Source organism: Bos taurus, chromosome 25, assembly GCF_002263795.3.
Source record: "Bos taurus isolate L1 Dominette 01449 registration number 42190680 breed Hereford chromosome 25, ARS-UCD2.0, whole genome shotgun sequence".
In the NCBI taxonomy this organism is placed as follows: Eukaryota; Metazoa; Chordata; class Mammalia; order Artiodactyla; family Bovidae; genus Bos; species Bos taurus.
Window position 1 is genome coordinate 13,874,898 of NC_037352.1, and position 18,695 is coordinate 13,893,592.

Consider the following 18,695-nt stretch of genomic DNA (forward strand, 5'->3'; position numbering starts at 1 on the left):
ATTCTACATTATAAATTTAAAAAAAACTTTGCTTTTCTCATTTAGGTCTTTAATCAACCTGGAATTTCTGTGTGTGTATGTATGATGGGAAATATGAAAGTGTTAATCGCTCAGACGTGTTTGACTCTTTGTGACCCCATGGACAGTATTCCGCCAGGCTCCTCTGTCCATGGGATTCCCCATGCAAGAATACTGGAGTGGGCTGCCATTTCCTTCTCCAGGGGATCTTCCCCACCCAGGGATCCTACCCAGATCTCCTGCATTGCAGGCAGATTCTTTACAATCTGAGCCACCAGGGAAGAAATGTGATAGGAATCATAAAGGTGTGATATTTATTTTAGTTTTCCGTTTGCGTAGGCAAATATCTCAGCACCGTTTATTGAATAGTTCATCCTTTTTGTACTGATTTGTAATGCCTCCTCTGTCATATATCAACTTTCCAAATACGTGTGGGTCCAAATGGGGGCTCTCAATTTTCTTCTTAGGCCTTAAGACAATAATTTAAGTTTAACTGGGACTTCCCTGATGGTTCAGTGGTTAAGAATCTGCCTGCCAATGCAGGGAACATGGGTTCAATCACTGGTCCGGGAAGATCCCGCATGACACAGGGCAACTCAGCCTGTGCACCACAACCACCTACCCCGTGCTCCGCAACAAGAGAAGCCCAGACAGTGCTATTAGAGAGTAGCCCCTGCTCACCGCAACTAGAGCAAGCCTGAGTGCAGCAATGGAGACCGGGCATAGCCAAACAAGTAAATTATTTTTTTTTAAAAAGGTTTAACTACCTGGGAATTAAGTGCTCCCTGTCTTATGTTCTTTGCCATTGCCTTGCCTATTCTTCGCCCTTCATTTTTTCACATAATTTTAGGGTCAGCTTGTCAAACTTTATGTTTTATTTTTTACATTGTGATATTTATTAACAAAGATGGCCAGAAAAGGATGGGGCCACAATTACGAAGTGATAAGGATTAAAATAAAAGTTGTTTTCTATTATATTGTTCCTAGGGCATTGTAGCCAATCTAGAAGTCAAAGTTTATTTTAAAATCCTATTCCCTGTTGAGATTTCAACCGAATGGCACAGAAGAGAATTGTTATCTCTTTGATACCTAATCTTTTGTAACCTTGAACATGGCATACCTATCTCTTCATTTCTTTTCAGTTCATTTTTATTTTGCTTAACGGTACCAGATAAAAAGTTAATTAATTGTCCCTGGTGACATGAAATAGTAATTTTCTTCTCAATGATTTTTTGGGCATTATGATTATATTTTAAGGTTGATTAATAATTACAGAAAATGACTATGCTTTCATGTTTGTCCTGAGTCCCCCAAACCTGCTGTTACTCATTTTAATAGCTTATTTGTGGATTTGCTTGGATTTTTATATAGATAATTATACTGTCTGAAAAAGCAGCTTTGTTTCCTGTTTCAGTTCTTATACCTCATTTATTTTCTTATTTTGTGCCAAGTTAGGACCTCTCAGAAGTGGGGATTATCAGCATCCTTCTTTTGCCCCTGACCTTAATAAGGATGCTATTAGGGGTTCAACAGTAATTGTGATGGTTGCTATTAATTTATGATAATTACTTTTTAGAAACTTAAGGAAATGGTCTTCTATTCTTCATTTGCTAAGCACAAGAACAAGCATGTGACTGCTAATTTTTCAGATACTTTTCCTATATTCATTCAGATGATCAAACAGCTTTCTCCTTTGATCTGTTAATATGATATATCATATCAATAGATCTTTTCTATCAGGTCATTACTCCATTTTGGGAATAAACCCTATTTGTTCATGATGTATTTTACTTAGAATTCTTGTAGCTAGGTGAGATCACTTTGGGATTTTTTAGCGTAGCATTTAATCTGGCTTTAATATCAAGGTCATACTGTCCTCATAAGATGAGCTCTGAAACAATTTTTATAAAAATAAAGATGACCTGTTATTTGGTAAAACTCACCAGTAAATTATTTGATCCTGTTGCCTTTGTGGGACTGAGGAGAAAAATTAATTTCTACATTAACAATTCAGGTTATCGGTTATCAGTGGTTATCGGTTTGCATTTTATTTACTAACTGCACTTTGATGGTTTACTTTTTGAGAGAGAATTTATTGGACTGTGTCGGGTCTTAGTTGTCTCACGTGGATCTTTCATTGCCATGCACGGACTCTCTAGTCGTGGCGCCCAGGCACATGGGCTGAGTTGCCCCACGGAATGTGGGATCTTAGTTCCCTGAGCAGGGGCTGAAGCCCGGCCCTCAGCAGTGAATCCATGGAGTCCTAACCACTGGACTGCTGGGGAATACCTGAGAATCACCCATTTCCACTAAGTTTTCAAAATCTCCCTGTATTCACATTATACCTCTCTTTTCTTCTTATTACTCATGAGTGCTTTGTTTGATGAGTCTCAGATGGTTTACCTTCTTTAATAGTTCTTTCCCCCAAAGGAATCAGCTTTTCAGTTAGACATCCTCTCTACTGCTCCTTGATTTTCTACTAGGTTGGTACAAAAGTAATTGTGGTTTTGGATGGTGAATTTTAAATCATTATAACTAGGCTCAAACACATCTTTATTAATCAAAATGGATATCATTACAATCAACACATTTTTGCCAATGAGAAATAAATTTGTCCATTCCTGTAGCATAAAAATCTGTGCTTTGGGATTCAAAGAACTCTTGGAAAACACTTTCTGCCTCTGGTTGGTTGTGGAAGCATTTTCCCTGCTAAAAGTTGTTGAGATGGTTGAAGAAGTTGCAGTTGGTTTGCAAGGGCTCAGGTGAATACGACGGATGAGGCAACACTTTATAGCCCAATTTGTTCAACTTTTGAAGCGTTGGTAGTGCGATGTGTGGTCGGGCATTGTCGTGGGGAAGAATTGGGCCCTTTCTGTGGACTGATGTCAGCTGCAGATGTTGCAGTTTTGGGTGCATCTCATCAATTTGCTGAGCATATTCCTCACATGTAATCGTTTCACTGGGATTCAGAAAGCTGCAGTGGATCAGACGGGCAGCAGACCACCAAACAGTGACCATGACCTTTTTTTGGTGTGTTTGGCTTTGAGGAGTGCTTTGGAGCTTCTTCTTGGTCCAACCACTGAGCTGGTCATTGCTGGTTGTTGTATAAAATGCACTTTTCGCTGCACGTCCAATCTGATCAAGAAATGGTTTATTGTTGTTATGTAGAATAAGAAAAGACAACACTTCAAAATGATTTTTTTTAATTTGAGGTCAGCTCATGAGGCACCCACTTGAGTTGTTTCACCTTTCCAATTTGCTCCAAATGCCAAAAGACCATAGGATGGTCCACGTTGCGTTCTTCAGCAATTTCTCTTGTAGTTGTAAGAGGATGAGCTTTGATGATCCTCTCAATTGGTCACTGGAACTTCCGAGGGCCAGTCACTGCACTCCTCATCTTCAAGGCTCTTGTCTCTTTTGCAAAACTTGAACCACCATAGCACTGTACCTTAGCCATTCCTGGGCCAAATGTGTTACTGATGTTGCGACATGTCTCCATTGCTTTACGTATGACCCATTTTGAACTTGAATAAGAAAATCGCTCCAGTTTGCTTTGTGTCTAACATCATTTCCCTAGTCTAAAATAAATATGAAATAGACAGGTAATAAGTCATTAGCAAAAAAAAAATAAAGCTAGAAATGCACATTAAAATAATGTATAATAGAACCACATTTATTTAAGAATGTTTTCCAATATCAAACAGTGAAATTCAACAATGCAAAACTACAATTACTTTCGCACCAAAGTAATACTTCCTTAATTTATGTTTTTATCATTATTATTTTTTCTACTCTACTTAGGTTTTATTTGTTCTTTTTTCTTACAGTCTTTTCAGTTTAACATTTAACCATTTAAAAAAATTTATTTTATTTTATTGAAGGATAATTGCTTTACAGAATTTTGTTTTCTGTCAAACCTCAACATGAATCAGCCATAGATATACATATATCCCCTCCCTTTTGAACCTCTCTCCCACATCCCTCCCCATCCCACCCCTCTAGGTTGATACAGAGCCCTTGTTTGAGTTTCCTGAGCCACATAGCAAACTCCTGTTGGCTATCTATTTTACATATGGTAATGCAAGTTTCCATTCTAAAGGAGATCAGTCCTGGGTGTTCTTTGGAAGGAATGATGCTAAAGCTGAAACCCCAGTACTTTGGCCACCTCATGTGAAGAGTTGACTCATTGGAAAAGACTCTGATGCTGGGAGGGATTGGGGGCAAGAGGAGAAGGGGACGACAGAGGATGAGATGGCTGGATGGCATCACCAACTTGATGGACAAGAGTTTGGGTGAACGCCGGGAGTTGGTGATGGACATGGGGGCCTGGCGTGCTGTGATTCATGGGGTCGCAAAGAGTTGGACACGACTGAGTGACTGAACTGAACTGAACTGAATGCCAGTTTCCACATTACTCCTTCCATACACCTCGCCCTCTCCTCCCTTCTCCCCATGTCCATGTCTGTTCCCTATGTCTGTTTCTCCATTGCTGCCCCGTAAATAAATTCTTCAGTACCATTTTTCTGGGTTCCATATATATGCTTTAGAATATGATATTTATCTTTCTCTTTCCGACTCACTTCACTCTGTATTAGGTTTTAGGTTCATCCACACCATTAGAACTGACTCAAATGCATTCCTTTTTATGGCTGAATAATATTCCATTGTGTATATGTACCACAACTTCTTTATCCATTCATCTGTCGATGCACATCTAACGTTTAACCATTTTTTAAAACCAGTTCAACCAGTTTTAAACATATAAAGTCAGTGGTATTAACTATTTTCACATTGTTGTGCATCACCCCCATTCTTTTAAATTTAATTTATAACTCTTTTCATCTGTAATACTGCAAATCTATACCCAATAAATAAAACACCCCATTCTTCCCTCCTCCCAGCCTCTGGCAACTTCTACTTTCTGTTACATGATTTAGACTACTCTAGGCACCTCATATAAATGGAATCATACAGTGCTTTTCTTTTTTTGACTGGCTTATTTCACTTAGCATTATATCCTCAAGTTTCATCCATGTTGTAGCCTATTACAGAATTCCTTTCCTTTTTAAAGGCTGAATAGTATTCCACTGTATGGAAAGGCCATGTTTTGCTTACCTATTCATCCTAACCCATTTATTTTTAGTCTTACATTTTTAAATGCATGCATTTAAGGCTATACATTTACTTACATCAAAACTTACAAGTTTTGATATGTGATATTCTCATGCTTATCCAGGTCTAAATATTTTATGATTTTTATTGTTATTTCCTTTTTCTCTCATGAGCTATTTAGAAGTTCTTTCATTGATTATAAATTTTTAATGACTCTTGTTACCAGTTGATAAATCATTTTCTTAAAAGGCTGGGCCTTCTCATTCCTCCATGAGCCATGTGGATCCCGAAAATCATCCCCTATTATATCTTAAAAATAAGAACAAACAATAGATAATCAACCTGTGTCCTATAGGTCTTCCCTCTTCCCCATACAAAGCTACATACCTGTGCAGTTAAGAAGGTCAGGACAATAAAGGGGCTAAGTCTAGATTCAAGTGCTGACCAGACCACTTGGTAAGTGTGGGAATTTGGGCAATTAAATTAATCTTTCTGCATCTCAGTTTCATCCTCTATAAAACAAAGCTAACAAAACAGTATCTGTTTCACAGAGTTATTGGGGAGTGTTCAGCACTTAGCCATCATTCAATAAATATTACTATTTAAAAAATCCATCTAGCTGTGGATTTTACTTTGTACTTTTAATGCTGCCATGCTAATATCAACCCCTGGGTTTCTGGGCAGTAAAGACTCATGTTCTAAATAGCTTTGTTATACTGATGTCCAAAATATTTTTATGCCTCTCAAGTTCACGCAAACACCTACAGGGTGGACACAGGCACTGGGAGAGAAGACTGTCCCATTTAACATTCAAATTCAAAATGCACATAAATGCAAACTACAGAGGTTCTCACAGGCACAGAACACACAGATCCAGGTCCACACTCACGCTTCCGCGCACTCGCCACAAAGATGGATCCATCGCCCACAGACAGAAATGCTCTCACAAATCCCACTCAAAGCCTAGCAGCACGCTGACATACCACAAGCCACTCGCAGCGCCAGCCCCATGCAAAGCATCACCACCTGCTCCAGTAGGGGGCTGCTGCCTTGTTTTTACTTCCTTTAGGTTGGTTCTATTTTAGTTGTTGTTTTTGTTGTTCTTCGAGTTATTATCTGCCCCCTTTTCTGTCTACCCAGCCCCCAAGCTCCCCTCCCAAGCCTCCACTGCGCATGCGCCCTCATCCTTTCCACGCCCCTCCCTCCACCCTCCCCGGGTACCAGTCGGCGCTCCCCGGCTCTGGCGGCGGAAGAGATGGAACCGCGTCACGAGCGCCCGGCCCCTTAAAACGCTGCTGGCTGGAGCCGCCTCCCTCCCTGCAGCCCGCGGCAGGGATGGAGTAGAGGGAGACTGGTCGACCTGCCCGCGGGGATCAGCGATGGAGTTGAAGCAATCTTTGTCCGTCCATCTGGAAGCGGAGAAGCCTCTGAGGCGCTATGGGGCGGTGGAGGAGACGGCGTGGAAAGCGGAGGGACTGGGGAGAAGTGAGTACTCGGGCGGGGTGGGTGGGACAGTTGGGGATCGGTGCGCCGGAGCCGGTGGTCGCAGGAGCGCCGGGTTGGTACGGAGCGGACCGAGGGGAGCGCCCCCGCAGCGGGGCTTTAGTCGCTGGAGCGGGAATGCGCAGCGCTGCGACGCTCTCTCCCGCGAACAAAAGGGGGACCCTCCGGACTGGGTTTCTCCGGGAGGCTCGGAAATCTCCAGGCAGCTGAGCCGGGAGCGTGGGGTGGACGCGGGAGTCACCGGATCCAAGCTCGCAGCTGGTTTTGGAAAGTAGGGTCTTTGCCACCAGCCGAGCGAGGAAGGTCTTTTCTCCACCCGGGATGCGCTAAGGCGGGCTGGAGCCTTGGACCATCCTGGAAAGCGCCCACGAACCCGGAGAGGGGGGAGTGTCCGCTGGGTTTCTGCTTTTGCAGAAAGCGCGAGGTTCAGGGCACACCTGAAATTCCCAGCGTTTCTTTCCCCCGCTTTCTCCAGGGTCGCGAGTGGGAGGGAAAGGGTTAGGGGAGGGTTAACCCTGTGCACGCCCTTCCCCTTTTTCTCTGGACTAAGAATCTTTCTGCTTTCGGTGCAATCCTAGAAGGCAGTTCGGAAACGGACCGATTGTAAATATTTGCTGCTTTTCTCTACGGTATTTTGGGGTCAACAGCATTAACAAATAAACTAAGGATTTTTGTGTTTAATGAATAGGATGCTGTAGTTGAAACTCCTGCCCTTAAAGTATAGAGGCACCTGCAGGGGCCCTAGGGTCACTAGCCCTCCCCGCAAATTCGGGGCGCTTCATGGTGTCCCTGCCCTTGTACTTCATCCTTCGGGCTGGGAAAGGCCCTCTCGCCCTTCTCAAGGACCCTCGGCTTGCTGCCGTGGCGCTGAGCAGTGTTGGATCAAAATATTGTGAATATGCTCTTTTCCTGTCTTCACCTGGTAGAAGACTCTGTGTGTGTGTGTGTGTGTGTGTGTGTGTGTGTGTGTGTGTGTTTGTGTGTGTGCTTTCTCCATAGCTGTAATTACAGATTTAGAAGATCTTTTTAGAATGGCTCAACTGTACTTTGGTTTTCATGGGTTCAAATAGAAATCACAACCAATGTCATAGTTCTCCACCTGAAACTGGGAGAGTGTCCAGCCTCTCTCCTTTTCTTTCTTCTTTTAAAAATCTGGGTTCTTCCTCTGGTTTCATCCTTTCAAAACCCTGTGGCTTTGGTACTTTAGCATAACAGCAGAGCTGAGGGTCTCTGGTCTCCCTGCAAGCTCCACATAATACCCACAATGGCTGCCTTTTGTTGGTGGATTGCCATGTATTAGGTCTTGCCTGTGCTAAGAACTTTAAATCCATCCTCTCATTCAATCCCTATAACAGCCTCCTTAAGAGGAATATTATGACTTATGACTCCCCTTGCACAGAGGGAAAAACTGGGGCTTGCTTAGGTAATGGGATTTAAGTGGCAGAGTCAAGATTTGAACTCAGGTTTGTTAGGCCCCTGAGCCCCTCTCTGCTTTTTACATGAAGGTATTTTGCTATCAGGTTTCCTGGAAGATTTGTTAATCTGTTGAGAGTCTCAGAGCACATTTGGTGATTTTTCTTTTTTTTTTTTTTTTGCCCTCCACCCCCACCCTAGCCTGGGCCAGTGGCATGCAGGCTCTTAGTTCCCAGACCAGGGATCAAACCTATGCCCCCTGCATTGGAAGCTCAGAGTCTTAACCACTGGACCACCAGGGAAGTCCCACATTTGGTGCTTTTAGAAGTATGTGGCAGCCTGTTGGTTATGGTGGCCTTGAAAGAAAATTTGGATCTGTGCAGAAAAGAAGCCCTGGGTTTGAATCCTGGCTCTGCCCCTTTGCTGGCTATATGACTGAATTTGTGACTAGTCACATCTTTTAAGCCTCTCTCTGCCTCCCTTCTCTGAAATGGAGATGCTAATAGAATCTACCTTGTAGCTTAATTGTGACCATTCAGTAAGATGATATAGAGTTCAAGGTAAGTGCAAAATATATTAGCTGCTTCCATTATTTTATTACTACATCTGTGGTAAGAACCTGCTTCTGTCCTTTGCAAAGAATTATATAAAGCAACACTGTGAACTAAAATTATAGTGTTGGCCAGGTCCCTGATAATTCTCTTATGGTTTTTTACTTTCTCACCATTTTATTAGGAAAAGTTTCAAACATACGGGAAAATTACAATGGAAACTTGGTAGCATTTTCACTCCTGAAATTTTTGTACTTCTCAGTCTTAGACTGCAAACTGTTAAAGGCTTGGCCAAAAGACTTTCTCATCCTCTCTCTTCCAAACCATTGAAGATTCTGACTCTTTTCTCATTCAAATGCAGGACCACAGTTTCTGATCTGCTTTTGGTGTTGATCCCCAAATCATTTTTTTTGCATTCTAACTTAGTCAAATCCAAAAGCTTCTTAAAGCACTGATCCAGATTTTCACTTTTGAATCTTAAATTTGGGATTGTTTGCAGGTTTTGATCTCTAGACTCTCATCTGTGGCCTTTTTTTTTTATTATTAAAGTGGCTTTTTAATTTTTTTTAATGCTGTATCAACTCCTAAGGGATCTGTGCATCCATCCTGTAACATCTGAGGCCTCCATTAATTTATTAACGAAGTGTGAAAATTAGTAAAATTGATTCTGTGGCATAACAATTGCCAAATCAACGTTGTTATGCATGAAATGCTGGAGAAGAAAGAGAGGCCCATTAAAACGAAGATATGCTCTGTTTAACTTTTACACATATTTAAACACTTTATGTTAAACATGGAGTGCATGCGTGCTAAGTCGCTTCAGTCCTGTCCGACTCTTTGCGAACCCGTGGACTCTAGCCCTCTAGCATCCTCTGTCCATGGGATTCTCTAGACAAGAGTACTGGAGCGGATTGCCATGCATGCCCTACTCCAGGGGATCTTCCCGACCCAGGGATCGAACCTGTGTCTCTTACGTCTCCTGCTTTGGTGTAGGTGTTACTTAAAAAAACTTGAAAAAGGATGGAAAAAATTGCAAGACTGGTCATTTTCAGTTAGGGCTGTATTAATTGTTGTCTTTACTGTTGGTTGTTGTGGTTGTTCAGTCGCTAAGTCATGTCCGACTCTTTGCGACCCCATGGACTGTAGCCCTCCAGGCCCCTCTGTCCATGTGATTTCCCAGGCAAGGATATTGAAGTAGGTTGCCATGCCCTCCTCCAGGAGATCTTCCTGACCCAGGGATCCAACCCCACATCCCCTGCATTGGCAGGTGGGTTCTTTACCACTGAGCCCTAGAGGAAGCCCATTGGTACGGTAAGCTATAGTTTTTCGGTAGAAGATATGTATAGTACAGTAAGCAAGAGTCAAGTGACATGGATCCAAACCAGCTCTGACACTTTGTCCCTTTGTCATCCAGGGACAATGGCTGAACCATTCTGTGAGTCATCTGTCTCATCTATAAAATGGAAATGTGTTGGTTTGAACCCTTGGGAACTTCCTGGGTGAAATCTGAAACTGGCCCTTTACACAGAGGGCAAGTGGAGGCCAAAGAAACAGGCGGCCATTCCAGATTGGTAGGGGGCAGGTATAAGTTCCACAAGGGAACTTATACATGAAATTTGTCTTGGGCGCTGCAAAATAGTAGGTCATTGTACCCACCTTCCAGATTCTCAAGAGTTTATATAGAAGCCTTAAGGGGGTTCAGTCGTGTGTCCAGATGGTGCCAACAACACCCTACTGTCTCAAAGCCACATCCTTGAACTGGCTCCTCGAACGAGAACAGTGGGCAGAGTGAACATTGTGAGGCTAGAAGAGGACTGAGTAATATTCCATTGTACATATGTACTGCATCTTCTTTATACATTCATCTGTCAATAGACAGTTAGGTTGCTTCCATGTCCTGGCTATTGTAAATAGTGCTGCATAAGATAAGATATAGTACATATCTACAATGGAATATTACTCAGCCATAAAAAAGGAATGAAATTGTGTCATTTGTAGTGATGTGGACAGAACTAGAGTCTGTCATACAGAGCAAAACCAGTTAGAGAAAAATATATTCACATATATATGAAATCTAGTAAAAGGGTACAGATGAACCTATTTGCAGGGCAGGAATACAGACATGTGGACACAAGGGGAGAAGGGGGGGATGGGATGAATTGGGAGATTGGAATTGACATATATACACTCGTGTTCAGTCGCTTTAGTCATGTCTGACTCTTTGCAACCCTGTGGACTGCAGTCCACCAGGCTCCTGTGTCCGTGGAATTTTCCAGGCAGGGATACTATAGTGGATTGCCATTTCCTTCTCCAGGGGATCTTCCCAACCCAGGGATCGAAGGTATGTCTCCTGCATTGGCAGGTGGATTCTTTACCACTGAGCCATCACCAAAGTCATATATATACACTTGTTCAGTTGCTGAGTCATGTCCAGCTCTTTTCGACCCCAAGGACTGCAATACCTCTGGCTTCCCTGTCCTTCACTATCTCTTGGAGTTTGCTTAAACTCATGTCAATTGAGTCAGTAATGCCATCCAACCTTCTCATCCTCTGTCTCCCCTTCTCATGCCCTCAATCCTTCCTAGCATCAGGGTCTTTTCCAATAAGTCAGCTCTTCGCATCAGGTGGCCAAAGTTTTGGAGCTTCAACTTCAGCATCAGTCCCTCCAATGAATATTCAGGATTGATTTCCTTTACCATTGACTGGTTTGATCTTGCTGTCCAAGGGACTCTCAAGAGTCTTCTGCAGCACCACAGTTCGAAAGTATCCATTCTTTGGTGCTTAGCCTTCTTTATGGTCTAACTCTCACATCCGTGCATTACTCCTGGAAAAACCATAGCTTTGACTAGACAGACCTATGTCAGCAAAGTGATGTCTCTGCTTTTCAATATGCTGTTACATGTCTATGTTTGTCGTAGCTTTTCTTCCAAGGAGCAAGTTTCTTTTAATTTCATGGCTGCAGTCAGAGTCTGCAGTGGTTTTGGAGCCCAAGAAAATAAAGTCTGTCACTGTTTTCATTTTTTCCCATTTGCCATGAAGTGATGGGACTGGATGCCTTTTGAATGTTGAGTTTTAAGCCAGCTTTTTCACTCTTTCACCTTCATTAAGAGACTCTAGTTCCTCTTTGCTTTCTGCCATAAGGATGGTATCATCTACATGTATGAGGTTGTTGATTTTTTTTTTTTAAGGACAGGAGATGGGTAAGGAGCCTCTGGTTACTCTGTCTAGCTAGAGAGTCATCTGATAGTCACATACGCTGAATGACTTCATCCAACAGGATAATAGGGACCACTTTAGGCTGTTGGGGGGATTAAATGAGATACTGTGTGTAATGCATTTAACACAGTGCTTGGCACACAATCAGCAGCCCGTCTGTCATAATGGGATTTCAGTGACTGGCACCCGTCAGCACTGGTGGAGACGATTCCAGCCTGCTGGTCTGTTTTTCCTTGCGTCCTTTTCTTTGTAAATTCCAGGTGATGGTTGTGTAGATACCGCCGTCTTCCTCACTGGAAGATGTAGGAAATGGCTTTCACACCCTTGGAAATCACCTAGTATTTTCTCCTTTGAGAAAGAGTCTAAATTGCTCCTATCCACCTTTGACAGCATATTCCCGCTAGAAGTGAGTAGGTTTTTTTTTTTTTTTTTTTACTCAGTTGGAAAATGCGTAGTGACATGTCAGTGTGGTTAGGTACATAAAAATATTGCTTTCAACCAACTGTAATTAATTGAGGGAGACACAGAGACAAGGTGCCTTTTGACAAAGCGTAGTGCTTTTTAAAAGCACGGTTGTGGCCAATTCTTGAAAGATTTGAGTGTGCCTTAAAGGACGATCAAGATTTTGAACAGGGGAATTGGGGGGGAGGGTGGCACAGCGGGTAGGAGATGCCAGGAGAGATAACAGAATTGGCAGAGGCATAGAGGTGGAAATAAATGTGCTCTGAGGAGGAGATTGGACTGAAGTGGAACGCTCAAATGATAATCTTTCTATAAACCCAGGAGAGATGACAGTTATTTAAAAATCCAAGGGTGTGTGCTGACTGGCAAACAGATTATTAAACTGGCCAACGTTTTAGGTTTAATAAACAGCGAGGAGACCAAATGCTATGAATTGCTGGCAATCTATGTAATATATTCTTGGGGAAGAGTCCGTGTTTCATCTGTTTGATTAAATATGCTAATGGTAGTTTTTCAAATTTATTTTGATTTGGCCTTATTTCTGTTTTCTTGTTACAGAAGTAGTACATGCACTTTATAAAAATTCAAATTCATCTGAAATATAAAAATAAAAGGTGAAAAATAACCATAACCTGATCTCCCATCCTCATTTATTTATTCAATCAGATCAGATCAGATCAGATCAGTCGCTCAGTCGTGTCCGACTCTTTGCGACCCCATGAATTGCAGCACGCCAGGCCTCCCTGTCCATCACCATCTCCCAAAGTTCACTCAGACTCACATCCATCGAGTCAGTGATGCCATCCAGCCATCTCATCCTCTGTCGTCCCCTTCTCCTCCTGCCCCCAATCCCTCCCAGCATCAGAGTCTTTCCCAATGAGTCAACTCTTCACATAAGGTGGCCAAAGTACTGGAGTTTCAGCTTTAGCATCATTCCTTCCAAAGAAATCCCAGGGCTGATCTCCTTCAGAATGGACTGGTTGGATCTCCTTGCAGTCCAAGGGACTCTCAAGAGTCTTCTCCAACACCACAGTTCAAAAGCATCAATTCTTCGGCGCTCAGCCTTCTTCACAGTCCAACTCTCACATCCATACATGACCACAGGAGAAACCATAGCCTTGACTAGACTAACCTTTGTTGGCAAAGTAATGTCTCTGCTTTTGAATATGCTGTCTAGATTGGTCATAACTTTCCTTAAGGAGTAAGCGTCTTTTAATTTCATGGCTGCAGTCACCATCTGTAGTGATTTTGGAGCCCCCAAAAATAAAGTCTGACACTGTTTCCACTGTTTCCCCATCTATTTCCCAAGAAGTGGTGGGACCAGATGCCATGCTCTTCGTTTTCTGAATGTTGAGCTTCAAGCCAACTTTTTCACTCTCCACTTTCACTTTCATCAAGAGGCTTTTGAGTTCCTCTTCACTTTCTGCCATAAGGGTGGTGTTATCTGCATATCTGAGGTTATTGATATTTCTCCGGGCAATCTTGATTCCAGCTTGTGTTTCTTCCAGTCCAGCGTTTCTCATGATGTACTCTGCGTAGAAGTTAAATAAACAGGGTGACAGTATACAGCCTTGACGAACTCCTTTTCCTATTTGGAACCAGTCTGTTGTTCCCTGTCCAGTTCTAACTGTTGCTTCTGCTTTATAAGTCCCAGGTAGTGTTCTGGGGGCTTCAAGTATGGTATGGAGCAAGACAGGCAAGGTTCCTGCCTGCATTGGAGCTTCTCCTCTAAGGGGAACCTGGAAATGGACTGGGGGTGAAGATGTCAGGTAATACGTAAATAAAGAATGTCCAGGTGATGTTGTGTTACATGAGAATTAATAGGGGAGGGGCTTCCCTGGTGGTCTAGTGGTTAAGAATCTGCCTTGCAATGCAGGGGATGTGAGTTCAATTCCTGGTCGGGGAACTAGGGTCCCACATGCAGTGGGGCAGCTAAGCCCACTCGCAACTTCTGAGCCTGCAAAAGCACAAATAGAGAGCCCACTCACCTCAATGAAGATCCCGCCTGCAGCCAAATAAATAAATACTGAAAAAAAGAGGATTAGTAGAGGAGGGATATTTCCCATCCAGTGGTCAGGAAATGCTTTTCTAAGGAGGTGACATTTTGCCATGTAAATGTCAGGGATCCAGGAAGCAAATGTAAAGGCCCTTGATATATTAGCAGAAGAGTCAGAAGGCCGGGGTTGCTGGAACCCAGAGAGTCAGGGATGAGAGTGGAGATAAATCAGAGAGGAGCCAGATTGGGTAGAAGCTTGTAGGTTGTGGTTAAAAAAAAAATTACAGGTTTTATGCCCCATTGCAGGAGAAGCTGCTGCTGATTATTAAGCTTGAGGTTAACATGAACTGGCTCATTTTTTTCTTAAGATTTTTTTTTTTTAATGTGGACTATTTTTTTTAAAGTCTTTATTGAAGTTGTTACAATATTGCTTCTGTTTTATAGTTTAGTTTCTTGGCTGCAAAGCCCGGGGGATTTTAGCCCTGCCACCAGGGATCAAACCTGCACCCACGCCCTGGAAAGCAAAGTCTTAACCCTTGGACCACCAGGGAAGTCCCTGGTTTTTGTTTGTAAAAGGTCATGTAGGCTACTGGCTGGAGTATAAGACCATAGCGGGCAAGTGGTGATCGATGTAATTATCCTTTGCCATAGTCCCAGGTTCCTTCTTTATCAATCCTATTTTGGATAAGTGATGGGAATTTCCTTAGTGTGGAAGGTGTGACCAGGGTACAGGGAGCATGGACTGCCTTTTGGGAGACTGAGCACCAGGTTCTTCCCCCGTGGAGTTAGTGGTCAAGAACCCATCCACCAATGCAGGAGACATAAGAGATGAGGGCTCCATCCGTGGGTCAGAAAGATCCCCTGGAGGAAGAAATGGCAACCCGCTCCAGTATTCTTGCCTGGAAAATTCCACGGACAGAGTAGTCCATGGAGTTGCAAAGAGTCAGGCACAACTGAAGTGACTTGGCACTCATGCACTGGCTTAAGTTCTCAGAGGTGTGCCAGCCTCTGCTTTCTGCCTGGAGAGGCAACTGACTGTGTAACTTATTGCTGTTGCTGCTGCTAAGTCGCCTCAGTCATGTCCAGCTCTGTGCGACCCCATAGATGGCAGCCCACCAGGCTCCCCCGTCTCTGGGATTCTCCAGGCAAGAACACTGGAGTGGGTTGCCATTGCCTTCTCCAATGCATGAAAGTGAAAAGTGAAAGTGAAGTCGCTCAGTCGTGTCCGACTCTTCGCGACCCCATGGACTGCAGCCCACCAGGCTCCTCCGTCCATGGGATTTTCCAGGCAAGAGTACTGGAGTGGGTTGCCATTTCCTTCTCCAATGCATGAAAGTGAAAAGTGAAAGTGAAGTCACTCAGTCGTGTCCGACTCTTCACGACCCAATGGACTGCAGCCCATCAGGCTCCCCGGTCCTTGGGATTCTCCAGGCAAGAACACTGGAGTGGGTTGCCATTTCCTTCTCCAATGCATGAAAGTGAAAAGTGAAAGGGAAGTCGCTCAGTCGTGTCCGACTCTTGGCGACCCCATGGACTGCAGCCTACCAGGCTCATCCACCCATGGGATTTTCCAGGCAAGAGTACTGGAGTGGATTGACATTGCCTTCTCCGTAACTTATTGCAGGAAACATGAATAGCAGGATATGAAGATTATGAATATGATATTAGCTAATATGTACTCTAAACAAAGTCAGTTATTTACATTGCTCTGTTTATTCTCTTAAGTTTCATTTTTACATTTCCTTCTTATGTGTCCATTGGAGGAAAAATCCATTAGGCCTATTCTTGGTCTCGATTAATTATTAAATACTTATTAATAATAATAGTAGTTAATGAGCCTTAGCTATGAACTCGAGCTTATTAGATTCTATTAGGTCAGTTGATTGTAACTCCCCTTTTATATGTGGGGAAACTGAGGCTTAAGGAAGTTAAGAAAACTAAAGGTCACAAAACCAGTGAGTGGCAGAGCTGGAGCCTGATTCTAGCTCTGTCTGACTCTAAACGTTCCTAGCTAGTGTCTGTTATTCGTGGCCCCATGCTCAAAATTGCAGAGATCAGAGATGAAATACAGCTCCCAGTCATAAGAAGCTTACAGATTTGGGGGTGTCACAGATGTGAAGAACACCACGATTTATGTGTATCAGTTCAGTCACTCAGTTGTGTCCGACTCTGCGACTCATGGACTGCAGCATGCCAGGCCTCCCTGTCCATCACCAGCTCCTGGAGCTTGCTCAAACTCATGTCCATCCAACCATCTCATCCTCTGTCATCCCCTTCTCCTCCTGCCTTCAATCTTTCCCAGCGTCAGGGTCTTTTCCAGAAGTCAGTGCTTCGAGTCAGATGGCCAAAGTATTGGAGCTTCAGCTACACAAAAATACACATGTTATTTATGTGTATAAACAGTATGAAACAGATGCTAAATGAAGGTACCAGTAGAAAGCGAACAGAAGAAGAGCTTGGCTCTTCCTGGGGCTCCAGTATGACAGCAAGGAGGAGTGTCTGCACTGGACCTGAAGGCTCAGCAGGGTTTCAGTGGGTGAAGAGAGAGAAGGGCGTTTTGGGTGAACTGCCAGCCCCAGGCAGGGAGGTGAAGATCCCAAAGCCCAGAGTCCATGTATTGATGCCAGCTTTTTTTTTTTTTTCCTATTTCTTTCCCCATGGAAAGAAACCTCAGTATCTGTCTGGTTCACTTGAATGAATCACCTGCTGCCTGGATGGGCCTGAGAGCTGGAGATAAGCACAGGTGGAGGCTCTTTTAGCATAGTCCTTCAGAACATCACTCACCACGCTCCCCCAAAGATGCTTACCAACAGTCCCTTCATTCCTTCACTGTTCACTCACCCAATGGGCTTGAGCCCCTACTATGTGTCAGCTAACGAAGATGACCCAGACCTCACCATTAAGGAATTCTTAGGTTGGCTGTATTCCAACACAGTAATCTTGGGCAAGTTGCCTAACTTCCCTGGACCTCAGTCTCTTCATCCATAAAAATAGGAATGTACTTAATACCACCGAACACTTAGAAATGATTAAGATGGGAATGCCCTGGTGGTCCAGTGGTTAGAACTCAGCGTTCTCATTGTCAGGTGCTGGGTTCGATCCCTGGTCAGGAAACTAAGATCCCCCAAGCTGTGTGGCATGGCCAAAAAACCAATTAAAAAAAATGGGAAAAAAGAACTCTTTAAATACAGGTATAGGTTATATAGTATCATGGTATCTGGTCCCATCACTTCATGGGAAATAGATGGGGAAACAGTGGAAACAGTGTCAGACTTTATTTTTTTGGGCTCCAAAATCACTGCAGATGGTGATTGCAGCCATGAAATTAAAAGATGCTTACTCCTTGGAAGAAAAGTTATGACCAACCTAGATAGCATATTCAAAAGCAGAGACATTACTTTGCCAAAAGTCCATCTAGTCAAGGCTATGGTTTTTCCTGTGGTCATGTATGGATGTGAGAGTTGGACTGTGAAGAAAGCTGAGCGCCGAAGAATTGACGCTTTTGAACTGTGGTGTTGGAGAAGACTCTTGAGAGTCCCTTGGACTGCAAGGAGATCCAACCAGTCCATTCTAAAGGAGATCGGCCCTGGGATTTCTTTGGAAGGAATGATGCTAAAGCTGAAACTCCAATACTTTGGCCACCTTATGTGAAGAGTTGACTCATTGGAAAAGACTCTGATGCTGGGAGGGATTGGGGGCAGGAGGAAAAGGGGATGACAGAGGGTGAGATGGCTGGATGGCATCACTGACTCGATGGATGTGAGTCTGAGGAACTTTGGGAGATGGTGATGGACAGGGAGGCCTGGTGTGCTGCGATTCATGGGGTTGCAAAGAGTTGGACACAACTGAGTGACTGAACTGAACTGAACAAATATATGATAGGTTCAAGTGGTCAAACCAAGAGATGGTTCTGGGGTCTGGAAAAGAAAAGGACATTTGAAGTAGGCTGAAAAGGTGAAGAGTATTTAATCACTGACTGGAGGGAACAGCATTCCAGGCAGAGGGAATAGCACATGTGTAGACTGACATGAAACAGCACATTTGACCCAGGAATTGCAGGTGGGTCAGTCATGCTTGAGAGAGATAAGACAGGTGGAGGACTTTTCTGGTGGTCCAGTGGCTAAGACTTTGAACCCCCAATATAGGGAGCCCAGTTCCATCCCTGGTCAAAGACCTAGATCCCACATGCTGCATTGAAAGATTCCACCTACCACAATGATGATGAAAGATCCAGCGTGCTGTAAATTTCAGAGGCCTGAGTAAGGAAATCAACTCTGATATTCATTAGAAGACTGATGCTGAAACTGAAGCTCCAGCACTTTGGCCATTGGATTCAAAGAGCCAACTCATTGGAAAAGACCCTGATGCTGGGAAAAATTGAAGGCAGGAGGAGAAGGGGATGACAAAGGATGAGATGGTTGGAT

At 43.5% G+C, this 18,695-nt stretch overlaps 1 protein-coding gene and 1 long non-coding RNA gene across 5 annotated transcripts in view; one reads left to right on the forward strand and one right to left on the reverse strand.

The window, feature by feature from the left end:
• Positions 1 to 2,554: 2,554 nt before the first annotated feature.
• Positions 2,555 to 6,257, reverse strand: LOC132343846 (uncharacterized). 3 transcript variants are annotated; one of them, XR_009492843.1, is made up of 3 exons: positions 6,157 to 6,257; positions 5,220 to 5,439; positions 2,555 to 3,596 (listed from the first exon to the last, which is right to left on the reverse strand). It is a non-coding gene; the product is annotated as an uncharacterized lncRNA (long non-coding RNA). The 3 variants fall into 3 exon arrangements; XR_009492841.1 differs by lacking the exon at positions 5,220 to 5,439; XR_009492842.1 differs by lacking the exon at positions 5,220 to 5,439 and having other exon boundaries at positions 6,114 to 6,257.
• Positions 6,258 to 6,327: 70 nt separating this feature from the next.
• The window catches only part of BMERB1 (bMERB domain containing 1), a 145,020-nt gene continuing 132,652 nt past the window's right edge, over positions 6,328 to 18,695 (forward strand). The window contains exon 1 of one of the 2 annotated variants that reach the window (XM_005224762.4): positions 6,328 to 6,615. In XM_005224762.4, the coding sequence (XP_005224819.1) occupies positions 6,510 to 6,615 (106 nt within the window). In that variant the 5' untranslated portion in view covers positions 6,328 to 6,509. 2 annotated transcript variants of the gene reach the window in all.